Here is a 20,721-nt window from a genome sequence, read left to right on the forward strand (position 1 = left end):
GCACAAAACTGAGAAATAAACGTTATATGAACTATGGTCACAGTGTCAATGCCACGCAAAAATACGTTTTAGATGCAAAATGAAGTTCAACATAAATAAAAAGAAGGAATTTTTGGTGGTAAAATCTTTTCTTGGAACTAAAACTGTCCTTGGAAAACTGGGACACATGGGAGTTGGCCAATCATTTTTACTTACACAACAGCACGATTGCTTTTCCGGATAATACGAAGTCCAAATTTCCCATCTTTAACAACAACAACTTCATAAAGCCGCTCTTGCTCTGTACTACTTGGACTGTTGGGTGTATTCAATGGTACAGGGACTTCATATCTTTTGTTGTTAGGATCAAAGATCTATGGAAAGGTAACAATAATGTTAAACTATTACTCATGCTTTCTTTTTTGCATAAATATCCAGAGCAGTAAACACTATGAAATGAGGAGACAGGATGGCAATCTTTCTCGGTAATGGGTAAGGGCAATGTGCTTGTCAATCAGTCTAAAATTGTTTTTCAACAGCTTTCCTCTGGAGTTTCACTTAACAAAATAGTATGAATTAATCTTTTCAATTCTGTCAATTTCAAACTTAAAGATTTAGTCCAGGGTGTTTGTCCATGCTAAGTATAAAATGTCTAGTGTACTTAAATTGGACAGATAAGTAACATGTCTGAATTGACTGCATCATAAATGTAATTAAAAGTACGATGTATGTATTATTTTAAGTTCTAGTAATTCTTATATGTAGGACTCATATTTTTGAACAGAAAACCAGAATATGCATGTGACACGAAGGTTGCTCTGTCCAGGGGCGGGCTGAACTGTACAGCCAAAAACCATTTTGTGCCGGTGCATGGACAGAATAGTACTTGGTGGTTTGCCCTTCCTCCGGGACCAGCCACCTTCCATTATTTGGCCGCAAATCTTATAATCCGTCCTTCCCTGCCTCCCTCCCCCTATGTGTGGCTGCCTCCTATATGGATAAAAGACCCAATGTCACACTGGAAGTGCAATACATGACAGGCACAGTGCCATGTGTGCAGAACAGCAAGAGTGGCAAAGGAGGGGGGTATGTTAATATAATGTGTGAGGGAAGAGGGGTTTGTTAATATAATGTGTGAGGGAATGGAGTGCTTTTTTTAATACAATGTGTGCGGAAGTGAGTTGGGGTTCTTAATATAATGTGGGAGGTAGGCTATTAATTTAATGGTGGAGTGTAGGTGGGGGCTAATAATTTAATGGGTGATATTTTATTTGTGGGGTGAATGTTGGGGCAATTTCATTAATTGGTGGGGCTATTTAATTTAATAGTGGAGCCTATCAATTTAAGATGGGTGATGGGACATTTAATTTAATGATGGGGTTGTTTGGGGCTATTAATTAAATGTAGGGCTGAAGTTTAATTTATTGCTGGGGCTGTTTGGAGGGAGGGAAATATGTTTGTTTATAAATTGGGAATACTATTAATATAATATTGGGGCTGGTTGGACGAAAATAGGTCTATTTATTAAATGTGTATGCTATTAATTCAATGTCAGGGCTGGTTGGAGGGAAATATACCTATTTATGAAATGTGAAAACTATTATTTTAATGTTGGGGCTGGGGAGAGGCACCTAACAGTAGTGCACACAGTATTGTCTGTGTATTTGTCTAAAATGTATCTAAAATGATAACTATGTTACAGAATAATGGCATGCCTGTCTTAAGTGCTCGAGACCCCCCAGAGCCTTAATCCAGCTCTGTTCCAGGGTGTTAGATTTACACCCAGTGCTCTGTTCAAGCCCTTTTGCTGGCAAAAATGTAATTTTTTTAAAGCACAGCCCCTGTGTTCAGTACTTTAATATAACAATATTATATAATCTATTGCTATAATATAATATAATATAACTATATACCCCCCTTCCCCAAGGTGTTGTAGGGGGAAGGAACATAAGGAAATAATATGCAATATATATAGATAAATATATGTATATTGTACAGAAAACCACTCTTTAAGTATGTGCCAATACTTATGGGCCAGTTGTGTGTGCTTGCGTACCAGGCTAAATTGTGCCAGCCAGCCTCTGGATCTGTCCATAAAAATCACCCCTTGAATCATTTTAGGTGTTAAAAAATGGTAAAGAAAAAGTCATCTGAAATTATTGTTTCTTATTCTGTCAATGTAATTGAACCAGGAATATAATGAAAAAGTAGAAAAATAAAATTTCCATATAGAAGATATGGGACAGATAGAATGCTATATCTTAAGCCCCTCAGCCACCACCAAATATTTGACAATGTCAGTTACCTTGAACTGAAGCATATGGTTTTCATGAAATGTTACTGCAACACGCAGCTTGTTGATAGAGGTGGCTTTACTGTAACGTGGTACCATTCTGGAACCCAACGAGATATCCACGGTGATACCTGTAGCTGTGGCCTGTTCATTCTCAACAACGTAACCAAAGTCTTCAGGATAGAAGCAATATGGTACTCCAGGAGTGCTGGACTCCTGAAACATATAAATGTGAAATATGGTAAGAGACAAGTAACTTTCCAAGTAAACATTTGTTTTGTATAGAATGACTATATCCATTTTTTAAAGGCATAAACTGCTCTAGATATGTGTGTGTATGTATATATGTGTGTGTGTGTGTGTGTGTGTGTGTGTGTGTGTTTGAAAAAGAGTAGAGGATATGTCCCAAACAGCAATCTCATAGCCCAGCTGTACAAATGCTTTGTGTGATGGCTGTGGATTTTTTAATGTATAAGGGGCATATTCAATTGTGCCGTTTCCGTGGCACGCTAAAACTACTATCGTTATTACGGTAGTAGTTAGCTGGATTTCAGTTCGCAGCTCCCTGAGCTGCGAGATGAAATCCAGCGAGAAAAATACCATAATAACGTTTTTTCCGCGCATTATTACCGTAGTAACGGTAATAATGCGCAGATCGCGAGATTTTCGGCGTTGCCGCCGACAATTAAATATGCCCCTAAATATGTGTGTATATCTCGCGAGAAAAAAGTACCCTAAAATTTTGTACTAATAGATCACATTTTATTGTGCCAGATATATTGTCCTAATAGCAATTCTGATCTTTTTTTAATAATTGAATCATGCTTATTGGAATGTGATGTTAAAGAGCATAGTGTCTGTGTGAGTTGTGCATAGAATCTGGTGCACCTGATTGTGTGAATATATACACTTCCGGATTTAAAGAGACAACTTAGAGAGCAGTACCATGTATATTAATTAACCAATATTTGCTCAGGTATGGCTATTCCTAAAACTTGTTGTCAATGAAAATGATATTAAATGCTTTCGGGTCCAGTGCAAGCAGGTGATTTAGAACTCCTTCTTATGTCTTTTCTACTGTAGCTACATTTTAACATTTTTTTTTAAAAAAATCCTACAGAAAGGATGTTGTAGAGTTGTATTTCCTGAAATAAATCCTGAATGTCTGCCCTAGATGTCCTAAGGATGAGTTGTGAGCCAATGTGCTAAGGATGCTAAGGATTATTTAATATGTTAAAAATATAATACATGCAATTTCATTTTCCAAGACATCTCTGAGAAAATAAGCTGTCTCGTTTTAAATTCAGTGGTCTTAGTTTTCTAAAGCCTGAACAGTTCAGGCATCACTGCACATGTTCAAACTTTATCCATTGTGATTTCACTTGCACAATTGTTTATGTGTTATTAGCGTTGTTTGTAGTCTTGTGGTTATTTATAGTATGTAATGCGTTGATTCCGATCTGTCATCATGTAGTTGATTATAAAACGATGTGACAATGTTTTGAGGGTCTAACATGTACTGTAAATGCAATAATAATAAACATCTTTCCCGGAGAGCATCTTCTTTGGAGATTTTGTTTTATTAGTAGTGCTAAAATAATAATATAAATAATAATTGTTATGTATTAGTAAGACTTAAGTGGAGTATACTGTAAAGAAATAGTATGATAAACCCAAAATTTTAGGTAATTTTTCTATGCTAACAAGAATATTAACAAATCACTTTGTTTTTGTACTTTTGCACCCTCTTTCCAGTGTGAGTTTTTATTACCTTCTACTCCCAGCTGTCAAATATAAGAATATTAGAAGTCACTCAAGAGTTCCTTGACCAAATGAAGTTAAAGGCCCACAGTGTAGGGGGGGTTGTTCCTTACAATACACAAGTTTTCCTAATGAACACTGAAGTGATGACATCAGAATTTACTGACTGTAAGCACTGACATCAGAAATCATCATTTATACAAGAATGTATACACATAATATTATCACTTTTGTATTATATTACAGTATAATTCAGAACTTTATATTACTATACACACCAGCCAGATGCAGCCACGGTTGATACATTTGCTTTCATTAGCATCAGGCTCAGGATGGCAGTCAAACTTCTCTGAATCACTCAGACTCCCTGCGCCAAGCTGGTCCCATTCCACAGTGTAAGATTCTCCTAGTGCCAGCTGGAGACCTGTTATGTGTAGAACCTACAGATACAAATTATATAGCCATTGTTAACCCGCTTATCACATTACTTAGTTTCCTTGTAGAACTAATGTTACTAGTTAAATCCATCAATAGGTATTTCAGTAAGAGTCTTTATACATATAATCAGGGCCGGATTAATGGAATGGAGGCCCCTGGGCTAAGGGGGCCTCCATTCCCCCGTGAGGGCCCCCCCTGTGTTCCGAGCCGCCCCTAAGGAACTTACTTACTTCTCCTGGCATTGCGGTCCTTCCCCGGTGCGCTGTACGCTCTTTACTGAGGAGATCTCGTGAGTGAGACTCACGAGATCTCCTCAGTAAGGAGATTACAGCGCGCCGGGGAAGGACCGCAGTGAAAGTGCTCAGCAGCATTGATTGCGTCGGGGACGCCCCCGACCCCGACCGATCAATACTGCTGCTGAGCACTTTCAAGGGCCCCCTGGATACCCGAGGCCCCTGGGCTGTAGCCCAGTTAGCCCTAGGGTTAATCCGGCCCTGCATATAATAACACAGAGTAGAATACATAATATATTTACATCAAATACAATGAATTGCCGACTTCAACAGTTTATCGAGGTGTGAATGTGTCTTATATCATTTAGTCACCTATTTACAATAGTAGTACTATCTAATATATAAATGTCTAGTGGCGTCTGTCTGTGTGTGTGTGGAAAAAATAAAACTGAGCTGCAGCGCCACCTGCTGGGCAGAGTTATACACTGACCTACTAAATTCTTAATGTGTGTGGGAAAAAAAATTCAAAAAGAGCTGAAATTTGGTAGGGCTCAAACTCATTTTCGTGAGGTAATTTTACCTCATGAACACACATGTGTAGAGGCGTGCGTTAGTGTGTGTGTGGAAAAAACTATTTTCTCAGAAAGGGCTCATCCAATTGACCTGAAATTTGGTATACTGACATTATTTGACAAAAAAATTAGAATAGTCAAGTCAGTTAACTTCCATCATCCCCCCTTCCCCCCATGGGAGGGGTAGTAAAGGCTAAATTTACGAGTTGAGGGGTCAAACTCATTTTCGTGAGGTAATTTTACCTCATGAACACACATTAAAAAGGCCGCTTGCGTTGGGAAGTAACGCTCTTCCCCTGAGGAGGCCTGGGCTAGGCCCAAATGCATGACAAGAAGACCTTAAGTAGCTTGATTTGACTAGAATGCATGAGTATCATGCACGGGTTAAATTGTACATGTATATGCATGTATGATTATGCGAGTGTGGAAATAATGGATGTAAGTGAAAGATGTCTACTCAGTGTTCTTGTGCCTATATGTATATGTTAATAGAGATATCTTAATCCTAATATACACAAAACTGTGTAACAAGCATATGACCCACTAAAGTCCATATTCAACAATACAGTCAGTGTTAGCAATATTATTACTAAAACTCCAATAATACTATTCAACCTTTGTAACTATAGCAACAAGACCAGTTCTTAACTACAACAGCAATACCATCAATACATTATATTACTACAAGTCCACAACACACATCTCTTTGAATAGCAGCTTTAATTTACATGGTTCTCATTACACCTAACTCACATGAAACCTATACCATTAAAACACAGATAATTTACAAATCCCTAATCTCAAATTCTAACATCTGCAAACCAAAGACACACATTCTGCTAACTACCTTTACAAGACCATTCTAATCACTTTCTAAGTGAGAACATTACTACCTTCCATTACAAGTGCTATGTGATCTTTCCCATCTAAGCAGCAATTTCCAATCAATCATTTTCTCACTTACAAACAATGTAAAACAACCATTTTCTCACTTACAAACAGGGGCGCACGCAGGATTGTCAGGGGGGGGGGGTCGTCGTCCCCCGACCCGAAAAAAACTACCCAAAAAAACGAGAGAGAGCTGCTGCGCATGCGCAGCAGCTCCGTTTTAGCAGCTCTGTCCTATACAGCAGCCGCGGTGCTGACAAAGAAGCGTCCGTGGCGGACGCTTCTTTGACAGCGCCGCGGCTGCTGTATAGGACAGTGCCGCTATGGTGGGCACTAAGTTAGTGCAGGGGGTTCTGGAGAATCAGTAACCCCCCTGTGTGCGCAACTGCCAAACTATTTACTTAGAGTGCTAAAAAGTATTCTAAATACTGAACATTTAAGCATAATTAATCATTAAATAATATATTGGTGATTAGATATTACCACAGCCCAGAGAGCCCAATGAAAACATCCTTCTCTTTTCTTGTCCATGGTGTGGAATGGAGATAAAAGCAGCTAGTGTCCAGCTTATGAAGAGAATGACTGCATGTACATCCTGTACCGGGACCCTAAAGGTAGGGGGCGTCCCAGTACAGGATGGGATTGTAATTAAAATATGTTTGTGCAAGTAACCAGGAAAACTGGTTTTGCTAAACAGAATTCTAAAGAAGAGGGAGTTAGTAATAAATGCATAGATTGCAGCTTGCGAGCAGGGTTCTCTTACCTCTCTGTCTGTATGTATTACCCAGTATTGTTATATTAATGTTTGCTCCCAATTGTAAAGCGCTACGGAATTTGCTGGCGCTATATAAATAAATGTTGATGATGATGATGATGAATGCAAAATCCACATTTTCAATATAAAACTTAATAGAAATTAAATTAAAAGGAAACATCTCTTTCAGCTCTAACGATTTAAGTATTACTAGCTGGAGGGGTCAATACGCCAGCAGTCAATCAGAGGCAGCTAGATAGTGCTGCTGATAGTCATCATCCTCATTGTGTATCACAGAACCAGCCTTCCAGCACGCACAAGAGATATGTCTCTTAAAAAGTATCCTCCTCAAATTGTGCCACAATTACATGAAATCGCTCTTACTGTACTCTGCCTAAACTTGCCAACATCTATCAGTCTAAGATCTGCCTCTATATACGTAAAGAGACAAAAGACAATGATATATAAGAAAAACTATATATAAACATATACATTTTGTGTGCGTGCCCAATACTGAAATATGTATCTTGTATAAAAATAATTGATGTATGTTTACCTCGAAATGAGCCCCAAGTGTGTATACTATTAGGCCTAACATTCCAAGTCAGACTGTAAGAAAGCAGCAGATGCATTTCAGATTGGGCTCCCATTTAGCTTCTAATTATCCCAGGAGTTCCCCTTTCTCTTCCCAAAATCTCACAATGCTTATTTTGCAAAGCTTCTGTTGCACAGAAACAAACAGAGTAAGTAGAATATAAAAACTTTTTAACTTATTTGATGAGATGAGCAACATATTTCACTTTTTTTTTTCAAAATATTTGACAGTTGACCATAAACTTTTGAATGTTTTGCCTGCGGAATTTGAAGTGTTACGAGTCAAACCCCAACCACACCACGCAGCAGCAGAATCATTACACCATCATTGTCCCAATGATCTTCATGACTGCAGTCACTGATGTCACAAATAAAAGTGTGAAATGGAATTTGACAAAAAAAAGGTACTCAGTGGCTGTATTACTGCAAATTTAAACCATTGCACAAGAACCTGTTCTCACGCAAAGTTCAATTTGCATAAACTTTTGCTGCAGTTTTGCTCATGTTTATTTGTGACCTAAAAGTAGTGAAGAGTGAAAGCAAAGGTTTAATTTTCGATATGAATAAAATTGAGGCAATGATGGTCAATTAATTAGGATTTGTGTGTTTTGGAGTAGGATTGTCCAAATTTGCTTGGCACACTGTAATGAGGTGATAATTTTATGGAATAGTTTTGAAAGCTTTAATTCATAGATTTTATGGTTCGAACAAATAGCTAGTCAAATTGGCGTCCCATTTTTTTACCAAGTCCATTTTTGAAAATCATGCTTTTGACTTAATGTGAGGAGTACAACTCATGTCATGCCATAGAAGCAAAGATGGAATATATGGAATTTATAATTACACAACAAGTGAGTGTCTGATTTACAGGATATGAGAGATTTTATTCTAAGGAGGACATAATTGGCTGAAAATAATTGGAATTATAGTCTAAATAAAAATATATGTTCGGTAGTAGCTATCCAGTCAGACATACAATAGCTGGAGGGGGTGTGATATTCATAGTTAGAATACATAAGTAGGATCTGGGGTTTGGAGATTGTGCAAAGGACACAAACCAGAAGTGATGTCGGTGGAGACCCGGAGCCTGGGTGATGGCATCCCTGGTTTGTTTGTCCAAGCTCTAAAGGTAGGATGGGAAGCTGCCAACAGCCTACCACCACCTTTAATAGTGTGGAGGTGTGATAGATATGGTGGTTACAGTTCCCTCTGATAGCATGATGTAGTTTCCCAAATTCCAAACATGTCTATTTGCCCACTACATATCATCATCACCATTTATTTATATAACGCCACTGATTCCGCAGCACTGTACAGAGAACTCAGCCCCTGCCCCGTTGGAGCTTACAGTCTAAATTCCCTAACATACACACACAGACAGACAGACATTCAGACAGAGAGAGTAGGGTCAATTTTTGATAGCAGCCAATTAACCTACTAGTGCAGGGGTCAGCAACCCCCGGCACGCAGCCCCCTGAGTTCTGGCACGCCGTTCAAACATTCTAAATGACAGCCGGAGAGAGCTGAATGTTCAGCTCTTCTCCGGCTGTCATTCCTTCTCCGTCACTGAACTGCAGCACTTCTCCGGCTGTCATTTATCAAAAATGACAGCCGGAGAAGAGCTGATCTGCAGTTCAGTGTCGGCTGCGCAGTTCCTCCCAAGCATCTTTGCAGACCGGATCACGCCTGGAAGAGGTAAGTATAAAATGATATCAATTTTTATTAATTTATTAGTGTCCTAAAAAAAATTGTTATGCAATTCTGAGGCCATAAGAGTCATTGGGGGCATTTTTTCTGTAACCAAAAAATATTTTGAGGCACTTTGAAGTGTGAAGAGAAGGGGGCATTACTGTGGCATAAAAGGTATTGGGGGCATTACTGTGGCATAAAAGGTATTGGGGGCATTGCTGTGGCATACAATTAACTGGGGGCACTTATGTGAGGCATAAAATGAATTGGGGGGCAACTGTGTGGAATATTTCGATTTGGGGTAACTGTGTGGCATATTTTGATTTGGGGCAACTGTGTGGCTTATTTTGAATTGGGGCAACTGTGTGGCATATTTTGATTTGGGGTAACTGTGTGGCATATTTTGATTTGGGTGGCAACTGTGTGGCATACTTTGATTTGGAAGGCAACTGTGTGGCATATTTTGAATTGGGGCAACTGTGTGGCATATTTTGAATTGGGGCAACTGTGTGGCATATTTTGAATTGGGGCAACCGTGTGGCATACTTTGATTTGGGGAGCAACTGTGCGGCATATTTTGAATTGAGGTTAACTGTGTGGCATATTTTAAATTGGGGCAACTGTGTGGCATATTTTGAATTGGGGCAACCGTGTGGCATACTTTGATTTGGGGAGCAACTGTGCGGCATATTTTGAATTGAGGTTAACTGTGTGGCATATTTTGAATTGGGGGCAACTATGTGGCATACTTTGATTTGGAGGCAACTGTGTGGCATACTTTAAATTGGGGGCACAACTATGTGGCATAATAAGGATTGGGGGCACATCTATGTGGCATAACATGGATTGTGGTGATTTCTGTGTGGCATAAAATTAATTGGGAGTATTACTGTGGCATAATATTAACTGGGGGCACTATTGTATGGCATAACATGAATGTTTACTTGTTGGTCCCATTGCTATTAATATTATCATGATATTACCGTGATAAAATAAGAAATAATTAAATATATATATTTATACACACACACACACACACACACACACACAGTGGTTGAAGTGAAAATTTAGTAGTGGTGGTACCAAAAATGTAAGTGGATGGAATTCTATGGTTTTACAATCAAAGCAGTAGAAGAATTGACATTATGGCTAACCATATATATATATATGTGCCAAACCCCTGTTCTGCGGTCCTTCGTGCTGTGGTCGCAATGAATGTCGGGCGGGATAAAGTCATCATGTCCGACATTCACTGCAAGCACAGCAGGGAAGAGGGGACCGCAAAAGGTAAGTTTTTTAGTTTTTATTTTGTTTTGTTTTTTTATAGGAGTCCTGCCTCAGGCCGCCTTGTCCGCTAGGCACCCAGGCACCTGCCCATCATGCCCAGTTGGAAAGACGGCCCTGTCCTCAGTGCAATTACTGCTGAGTTAAATGTCTCATGGAAACATTTTTTTAAACATTACCTTAAGATGGATTGAAACATCTGCAAGAACTGGACTTGTATGCTTAACCAGTAATGAATTGTGTTGTATATTGTTAGTTTAGCTTTCACCTTTCTCTAGGCTTTGATTTCCAATCAGATATGGAAAGAGTGGTATGAACTCTTAAGTTGCTGTAAATAAAATAACCAGGTGATGCTGAAATGAATATGCCACACAAATTATTGTTTATCAAAGGTAATTAGAAAGTAAGTTTTACCCAAAATCTCAATATTTTAATACATTTTCAGTAATTCACAGATAAGGAAGGATTTGACCAGTTGTTATTGTACTTGGTGGAACCCCTGTTATCTCTGTAGCCTTTTTCACTTAAACTTAGAACACATTGAAAAGTGATACAATGGTAGATGTGTGTAGATTTGTCTGCCTTGAGATAGTCAGACTCATGAAAGCAACTTTTGTAGCTATCTTTTTATTAGTCTTTACAAATCTGTAAGGAGTATTGTTAAGTACTGTCTCTTCTATGTTTTTCCATTTGCATTTGAGCAAACTGATAAAGCAAAAAGCATTTTTCAAAGTCTTCTGAAGTAAGTATGAAGTCTTTATTGCATTTACATCAGATGTGGACACTTCTCAAGCACAAGAGTCAATATTGTGTCAATCAGGTTGGCTTCCACATCAAAACCATAGATAAGAAGGAAACAGATGCAATGCATTTTTATTGTACTACTGAAAAATGTTTAATTATCGTTGCATGGGTACACTATTTTGCCATAAAACACATTCAAAATTTAAAGGCCCAATTCACCCTCAGCTGCCATAAAACCTCATTATGACTTCCTGTTTTAATGCACTTTCCTACATTGGCTTTGTTTCAATTTGTCAGTATTGTTTGTGTTTTGCTTTTTTTATCCAATATTTCATGGGCATGTATGGTTCTTCATGAACCTATTCTTGTATGGTGAATATTTGCTATAGTAACATTAAAAAGTATGCCACACGAGCAAGCATAGCAAACACCAATTCCCACTAGAGATGTCACACTGGCAATTTTAGCAAATAAGTTTTTTGTGAGATTTTTTTTTTTTTTTTTGGCAACAGAGTCACTCATAAACTATCTGTCATCGTATTTTTGGCTTCAGCCTCCTGCTGTTATATCTTGCAAAAGTTTTCAAGAAATCCTTTATAGCTCATAACAGCTGGTATTATAGCCTTAAGGCTGCATACAGTACACACTGGCATTTGCAATACATTTGTCATTGCATGGAAAATTGCATACAAACTCCATTGAGTTTATATTAAACATGTTTGCAAAAAAAGAGACTATTTTCTTGTTTAAGACAAATGCTTGTTTTTAGTAATCCGGCTTTCTTTCAGTGTTGATGTTAGCCAGACACACTTAAATGGAAGAGGCATATAAAAAGCAATTAAAGTTAAACGCACTGTGAGAGACGCATCGGGAAAGTGGTAAATGGCAAATACGTATGTAGGTTTCTGTCATATGTGTTTTAAAAGCCCAAGGAGATTGTTTGTGTTTAGGAAAGAGCATCCCAAACATTGTTTTCGGCTGTAGGAAAAGCCGGTGTAAGGGTCTCTGGGATTATGAGCGAAGATAGAAGGGCAGGTTCTATTCATAAGGCCCATTTCGGATCTTTCAATTATTTTTATTATTATCTATATTGAAATGTTTGATATAGTTTGTAACATCTGAAATGAATATAAAAGATACTGCCATCCAGTGTTATGAAGGTGAACTGCAGGCAGTCATACCGATCATCCCTTTCTGTGATCATCCATTTAGTACATCCCCCATGGTCAGGGCCGCCATCAGGGGGGTACGGCCAGTACTGGTGTGAGGGGCCCGGACAGACTAGGTGGCCCAGACAGACGTCTTCGTCTGTCCGGACTCCCTGGACTGCCCGGGCCCCTCAGTCCTACCGACCATGCTGCCCCTTCTTCTTACCTTCTTCTCCGTAATGCTGCAGCTCCGCCTCCCCGGCTCTGATAGGCTGGGAGAGCGGCGCAGTGACGTCATCACTGAGCGCCGCTATCCCAGTGTATCAGTGACCGGGAGCTGCAGCATCGCGGAGGAGAGGTAAGTTAATTAGGTATTCATTTTTGGGGGGAGAGAGGGGGGTACATTTAAAAGTTTGCCTAGTTTCAGAGTTACATATAGTCATTTTTAGTCTAAAGTTCAACTTCATTCAGAATATTTATTTTGTATGCCCAACATGGAAAGAAATCTCCTAATATCCCAAGTTCCACTCAGCCGCCTCCAGAACCTAGACCTTAACTGTGATTGGGGGGGGAGAGGGGGACATTAACTGTGATTGCGGGGAGGGGAGGCGGGGACATTTACTGTGATAGGGAGGGGGAAAAGGGAACATTTACTTTAGGGGGAGGGGAATATTTACTGTGATGAGGGAGTGGGGGTCGCATGTATGGCAAAGAGGAAGGGGGGCACATGTATGGGGGGGTGGGGTCCTGCCAGATTAATTAATACTGTGCACCACAGTTTCTGATGGCAGCCATGCCCATGGGACAGTGTTTGTTAGGTTGAACGTTTGAAAAGGAAACTGAAGCTGGAAAAGGAGGGGACAAGGGAGGAAGAACAGAAATAAAAAAAGTGGGATACTTTGACATAAAAAAAAGCAGTGGCTGATGTTTACCTACCTGGTAATGATCACGTTTAAACGAATGACTTGAAGATTGAACAACACCAGCTTTCTTTACTGTGACAGTTTTACTACCTCGGGGAAGTCCAAGTATTTTTATTTCTTCAAACTTTAGATTGTTGGGGTCAGTGTATGCTGCTCTTGTTGCTTCCATGGTTAGAATATTCTGAAATATAAACATACAATAATCATTCTAAAAGGAGCACTGATTATGAGAGGCATTAAACTAACCAGTTCATTGCATATTTTATGTTGGCAAAGTATTTTCATGTTCTTATTCTTGTCCTGTGCAGATTGGCATTTATAATGTTTTATTGTACAGTTTTATTTGGCTTAGGAGAGTGTTATATTTACATGGCATGTAATTAACTCTTATGTCGAACAATGGCCAATGTCTTTCAAATTGTCTCAGTTAACTTTATTAAGTTAAATGTAATACTTTATTCAGTTTTTCTTTCTTTATGTACTATTCCAGTTTAAACATGTCTCCCCTATTCTGTTTTTTCTAGAGATGCAATAATTCCATATTTTATATTTTGGCCAAATCGCAGTTGATCGAAGCTCAAATAGGTTTTTGATGCTCTAGTTTCCGCCACATCATTTTCATATTATTAATAGATAAATACTTACATTGGAAACAGAGAAACTATATAAAATATAGTTGCCTGATTCTATGACACCTAGGAAGGTAAAAAAAAACAAAAACAGAAAAATTAGTGTGCGACGATCCATACAATAATATACCAAATCATTTTTATATATGTTATCATCCAATTATTGTTATGGATTTGCCTTCTATTTTCCATACTATTAACATCTTGTGGGCTGTTAGTATTCTAATATAGGTTTTTCCCCCCCTAATATGTCTACTAGTGAATTTAATAAAAAAGTGTATCATTTTCCTACCTGAAGGGAGAAATAAACATGGCACCACAAAGCAGCATTTGTTATCATTTAATAAAAACAATTCAATTATTCTTTTCTGTAGTGTGAATAGACATTACTGAAAACATACCTAAACAGGACTATATACAAGCTCTAAAACTCTAAGACCCTTTGCAACTAAATATGTTCAAATTAATCCTGGGAAAAGTTGTTTTTTCAAAAGTATGAATGCAAACAGTCAAAAATGCCCAATAAATATCCAATAAAATAGAAAGTCTTAGATAGTTAATGTTATATTCATTAACCTAGTCCTTTGACAATCATGAATACTTATTAATTTATGCTAACTTATTTTAGTTTAATTTTTGCATTGTATGTAATATTGAATATTTCCTCAGTGAGGGTCATTTACAACCTTTAAAGGTAGCTTGATGAAAAGCAAAAATAATTTTGTGATGATGCCCATAAATATATGCTGCTGTGAATGGACTTGCCCAGTTAGATAACATTTTTTGTAGAAGATAAAAGGCCTGATGCTGAGTTAAATGCACAAAAGAGAAAAAAAGCTCAAAACAAATGCATGTAAAAATAGCGTATCTACATCCATATGGCATCTCAAGATGCATCCCTCTCTGCACCAATAGCATACACACCAAGTTTATATCAGGTGTACATCGGAATCAATCAACCTAGTTTTTTAACCTTTGTTTTGATAGCGAAATACAGATTCGCTATTAGGATTGATTTAAAGAAAAACAACAACATTTATAATCTTCTTCAGTATGAATGAAAGTAGCAAAGAATTCATTATAAATTATGGACACAAAATCATGTAATATAGGCAAGTTCAATGAAGATAGCGCTATCTGCTTCAGAGTTCAATCTACAATCAGAAGTGACTAGCTGTTCACCATCAGAGTGTATTTGCACCAGCGCTCAGGCACCGGCAAGTGATATGGCTACTAACAGGCGTATTTGTGTCTCCGTGTTGGTTTGCCTCAGTCACAATTAAATAAACAATTCATTACTGTACTACTGGACTGCATTTGTCCTCTCTTTCCCTCCCCCACCCTGCCCCTCCATATGTAAGGATGAGCAAATGTCAAATCTGCATAATGACGTAGGTGTATGCTTTTGTTTGAGTGCATGTGCAGTAAAAATTTACATATTTTACGCTAAACAACATGGCATGAGACCGTACAGGTGCCCTTTAAAAAAATCAATATCACTTGTACAATACAGTGGTTAACCAATCTTCCAGAATGGATTCATTATACTGTTGAAGACACTTGTAGTGAGTTGTAAGTTATTTTAGAGCAAGACTTAAGCTGGGTACACACTACACAGTTTTCGTCCAATAATCAGCAAACAGCCGACATACGACCGCTCGTTCAAAAGTCAGGTCAGTGTGTGCAGTGACACGATGGTCGAAAGTCTGCCCAAATGGACGACTGTCACCTCATTTGGTTGGTCGTACCGTTTAATATTTTCGTTCCAATCTCGTTCCCGCTGTGTAGTGTGTATAAACTTCCGACCGATCCACCACAGTGAGTACGAAATTACAGCCATTGCTCACGACAACATGGCTGTAAAAAGTTGCTAAAGGGACGTCCGCTCTTCCCATTATCGTCCTAAACAAGGCTAGTGTGTATGCAGTCCATGGACCGAGCGATCGGAACATCGATCGCATGTAAAATCGCTCGGCATAAAAAGTTGGTAGAAATTTCTGTAGTGTGTACCCAGTTTAACAAATTTACTGTGTGTTTTAGTTTATCTTTTTGCTTATATATCTTTTTACCTACTGTGCATATATATTGTCTGAGTCTTTTAAAACACAGAATAAAAGCATTTAAATACACTTTTTGGAGTCTTTTTCATGTATGCTTAATTAGCACCACCTTTTCTCACATACACATTTTCACAACTGCTTTACAGTTTAGTGTTAACTGTATCTTTGAAGTACTTATAAAGAATTGCTAGATATTGCCATCTGGCTATTTTGATTAACAGTATGGGTATGCAAATTAAAAACTCATTAAGGTGCCATTATGGAGATCTATGGCCAATAGATGAAGCTAAATGTAGGATGAAATTTGTCAGAATCTCATATGGAAAAACTTTTCACATTCTGGTCTACATTACCACAAGTACAATGTTTTTTGTAGCCACAAAGCAACTTTATATTAAAATTACTGATGAAACATTTAATACATGTACAAATTAATACATTAATTATTTGGGGAAGTCTCACTGCATTGAAATAAAAAACAAATCAAAAAGGACAACTTTATTCTCGGTGCTAGAAGGAACATTAACAATTATTTCCATCACCTCTAGATTCTAGATCATCCCAGTAGAATTCTCCTTTGGCAGAGAGCGCATCATCCAACGCAATTATAATTCCAAGAGGATTTTTCCGACTGAAACAAATTGATAGTAAAAAGTTGTTTATATAATTTGCACATTAAATCAGAATGCAAGTTAGCAAGCTATAGAATATTAAAATTAGCATATTTAGTTCTGAACTTAAGTGATGAATTAGCATCTAGCGTATTTAAATTAAAACTGATTTATCTGGTACCACTTTTGGTAAAATAAATATTGCCATTTATTTTAAAATGACCAAATAGTCATTAGCTGTGCATAATACAAGGAAAACTGACTCGTACAATATACTATTACATAAAACACAGAACAAGAAATCATTAGGCATTTTATTAAAGATTGTAGTGCAGTATATTAGCCTGCAGATGTCACTGTGATTCATTAAGTTCTTTTTTAGTCATTGACACATTTTACATTGCAAGAGTAACATTGACATTAAAATATGTACTGATAAGTACCAAAATAAAGAAAACATTTCAGCAAGTGAGGAATTGAAAAGTATATTGAATGCAGATCTGACTTCTGGATTAAGCCATTACCCTTTTCCTCATTCTTAGAGACCAGACCAAGATTTCCAATATTTTATGTAACATGACTAGTGGATGAGACATCAATACATTTCAGAGAGTGATGACTTTGGTGCCCTTTAGTGATGAAACTGCTCAAAAGTTGATGTTCCACAGAAAACAATGGCTAAGTTGATGTTGACACTGGAATCTGAACGGAAAATCATTAGCAGCTATGGGCAACTATGGATAAAAGAGATTTCTGAGCTTTGCCTGAGACAGCGTTTACCACGATCATTAACAACACACCAGCTGGTAAAACTCATTTTAGAATGGTGTCACTCTCCACCCAAAACATTTTAGACACCTGTCACTACTAAGACTCAAGGGGAAATAGATGCCTCACAAAGCACTAAAGTGACAGGCAGTAAGATCCAGATCATCTCTGCCACAGTGCCCCAAGAACATATGTTTCCAAGCACTGACATATTCTGGAATTGCATGTTAACCCATCACTTTTAATGTAAAAGACTGAAAAAAAAAAGTGATAACAATTATTTACATAGCTCAATGCATTCACCAAAGCTCATATAAAATGCACACTGTTGATACCCCTGGAAATGTTATAAGATGCACAAAAAATAAGGGGTACAATTTGTGGGTTGAATTAATTTTGTGAAATTAGCTAAGGGAACAATAAAAAAAATTATAAAGTTTTTTTTAAAGCTTGCACCTTATTTTCCCTGTATATGCCTATAAATTAAAAATATATTTACTTGACAAGGGAATCAAAACACAGCCATATCTGTTCATAAACATATAGGGCCTGATTCGATAAGAAAATTAAGGCAAAATTATGAGTACATTTTCTCCTGGACAAAACCATGTTACAATGCAAGGGGTGCAAATTAGTTTATTATTTTACACATACGTTAAATACTGGCTGTTTTTTCATGTTACACACAAATACTTAATAGCTTTATTTGTACACTGAAATTTAAAGTTGATCTAGAACATGCCTTACTCTAACTATAAATCTGCCATCACATTTTAAGTTTGCCTCGCCCTCCAATGCAACATGGCTTTACCAAGGTGCAAAGTTATCAGTTTTTTTGCTTTCCTTTCCTTAATGAATCAGACCCATACTATTTAGTTGCTTTAAGGCACATGTACAAAACAGATTTCTAGCAAATCGAACGCAGCACAAAAATGAGATAAATGGTGAGAACTCCTGAGGCACAGTTTTAGCCCAATTGCTGGCAGCAAATGGGTTAGTACACTTTATGTCAGTATTTCATTTATTTTGGTTATATTACCTGCCTATGTGGCTACACTAGACTATGTTTTAGTACTTTTATAATAAACTGCTGATCTTTTATGGTTTTACACAAAATACAATTTGATGATAGCTCTGCTTGTTCATTTATCGCCCAGTAATGTTTCTGTGTTACAGTATATCCCAGTTTTTCAGGTAAGATGAAACAATATTGTTATTTCTAACAAAATACCATTTACCAGTATTGCTCATATAAAATAGTGGCATATGCCCGCAATGGCTTCCAAATCTTCCTATTACTAAACCAATTCTTCGTAGAATCACACTTAATTCTTATTGTTTCATGAACTGCAGATAGTTTTCCATTATGGCTATGATGGGATAATGGAACTGTACACCTTTTTCAAAGTCATTTAACTCTGACCAAATGTCAGGCTTGAAGCGTAACTTTCTTTTTATTGGCGGTGTGTTTTGGGATTATGTGGGATCAAGTTTAGTTGCACAAGCAACACCAGAATAGAGATTCTTTTCTTTTATCTCAGCAAAACTTTTTTCTTTCATTTTTCATCTTGTAGCTCTTCATATTTACAGATGCCTAACAGACCTCTAGGGAGAAATAATGTCAGACTGCTTGAAATCAGATTTTGCATGAAAACCAGTGTTTATTGCTGAGATGTTGACATAATGCATAATGTTATGTCCATCTGAATGCTTAAAGCAATATTTTATACAACCGTAAAGGGAATAATCCTCTTACCATAATTACTGATAGAATGCAATTATTGTTCTGCTAACTATTGAGGAGAGAATTTGTAATACGTCTGAATCATCCTTTTTTAAGTTCTTTATTACACAATCACTTGGATCTTTTATGAAAAATAAAGCATCTTTAAAGAGAAGTATCTAATAATGTTGTATGCTGATTTTAATAGGTTACAGACAAGGGTAATTTTCAGGGTGGTCATATGGCCCATATTTAAATATTTGGCCCCATAGGCCACTTTTGCTCAGCATACCCATCTCCCCTTACATTGCTGTAAAGCTCTATGGCCCTAACTTCCACTACGCACGAATGGTGTTGATAATATGAATCCATTTTTATAAAGGCAGGCAAAGGTTTCCAAAATGTCAGTTTCTTTTACCTTAGCTGAAGTAGTTGATTAACAATTCACTGGCAGCAATTTAAGAAAACATAAACAATGTAACATCAGAGCAATTTTAATAAAGAGGTAAAATAAGCAATCATTCTTGGCCCATCAAACTTGGGCCAACCATTATACTTATCAACGGATTTGAGGGCTACCATCTCAGCCTCATTGCGGTTGCATGCTACTCGTAATACCCTACCGAGCTGCGAACAGTTCGTGCAGCTAGCTAACTACTTGCGCCACCTTATTCCTGCCTCACAGTTTTAGCCATTTTTTGACGTGTGTTGTGTCTGCGTCCAGGATTTACCTACGGGGTACACACCCCCATGTGTCTGTATTATACAAGTTCACGCCTTCACAGTTCCGCGTTCCACCCTTACCGCGTAGTAAGCCGCAAGCTGTCGCAAGTGTAAATTGCGTCCAAGATACATGCGATACATGGGCATGCGCAGATTAAATTTGCGGTTTATACACACAAAATCTGCATTTACGTTCCTTCATGATTCAGGCCAAAAGTCTTGGAATGGCCTTGTCAGAGACCAGACCTCATTCCCACTGAAAGCCTGTGGAATGACCTAAAGAAGTCTCTGAACAGGTGATCCTCTCTCAGTTACAAGAAACTTGAACTTTTGTGTGGGGAAGACTTAGATATAATTGCAGGTAACTCAATGCTATAATAAAATCTAAAGGTGATAATGCAAGTATTAGTTTAGGGTTGTACACACTTGTTCAACAAGGGTATTGTATGTTTTATATGTTTACTTATTTTTCCTAAAACTTGCATATTTGTTTGCCAGAGAGTAAACATTGATTTTAATTATACCTAATCGCATGTTTCACTGAAAATAATGGTGCTGTTGCTTTAAGTGCTAGTCTGGGCTGACCACATGCCCTGCTTGGAGAAACATTCGCTCCCAGATCTTCTCTCTATGCTGGTAGCTCAAACTTAATTGCTTCAATATGTTGGTATGATATGAAGTTTTAGAAATTAAAAACATAAAAATCCAGACAATATTTGAAATAATATAAGTTATATAGTGCATTTTCTTTTTTAAACAGATGCAATCATTTAGGGATTGGAATCAGCCACAGTCTCACAACAATCGTCTGTGATTATAACGATTGAGACAGGTTATGTGAGGATAGAAAACAGAAAATCTGGCATAAGAAGCCAGTCTGTAGCCTTCATGCTGCAGGTGCACAATT

General features: G+C 37.6%; 1 protein-coding gene across 2 annotated transcripts in view; it reads right to left on the reverse strand.

Annotated features, from left to right (window-relative positions):
* SI (sucrase-isomaltase) overlaps positions 1-20,721 on the reverse strand; it is a 209,472-nt gene that overhangs the window by 90,865 nt on the left and 97,886 nt on the right. For both annotated transcript variants that reach the window (XM_075202075.1, XM_075202076.1), the window contains exons 23-28: positions 16,532-16,620; positions 13,946-13,995; positions 13,314-13,481; positions 4,312-4,473; positions 2,285-2,488; positions 196-353 (exon numbers count right to left, since the gene is read on the reverse strand). In XM_075202075.1, coding sequence (XP_075058176.1) covers positions 196-353; positions 2,285-2,488; positions 4,312-4,473; positions 13,314-13,481; positions 13,946-13,995; positions 16,532-16,620 — 831 coding nt within the window. The remainder of the gene's footprint in view (positions 1-195; positions 354-2,284; positions 2,489-4,311; positions 4,474-13,313; positions 13,482-13,945; positions 13,996-16,531; positions 16,621-20,721) is intronic.

This window comes from Mixophyes fleayi, chromosome 3, assembly GCF_038048845.1.
Source record: "Mixophyes fleayi isolate aMixFle1 chromosome 3, aMixFle1.hap1, whole genome shotgun sequence".
Lineage (NCBI taxonomy): Eukaryota > Metazoa > Chordata > Amphibia > Anura > Limnodynastidae > Mixophyes > Mixophyes fleayi.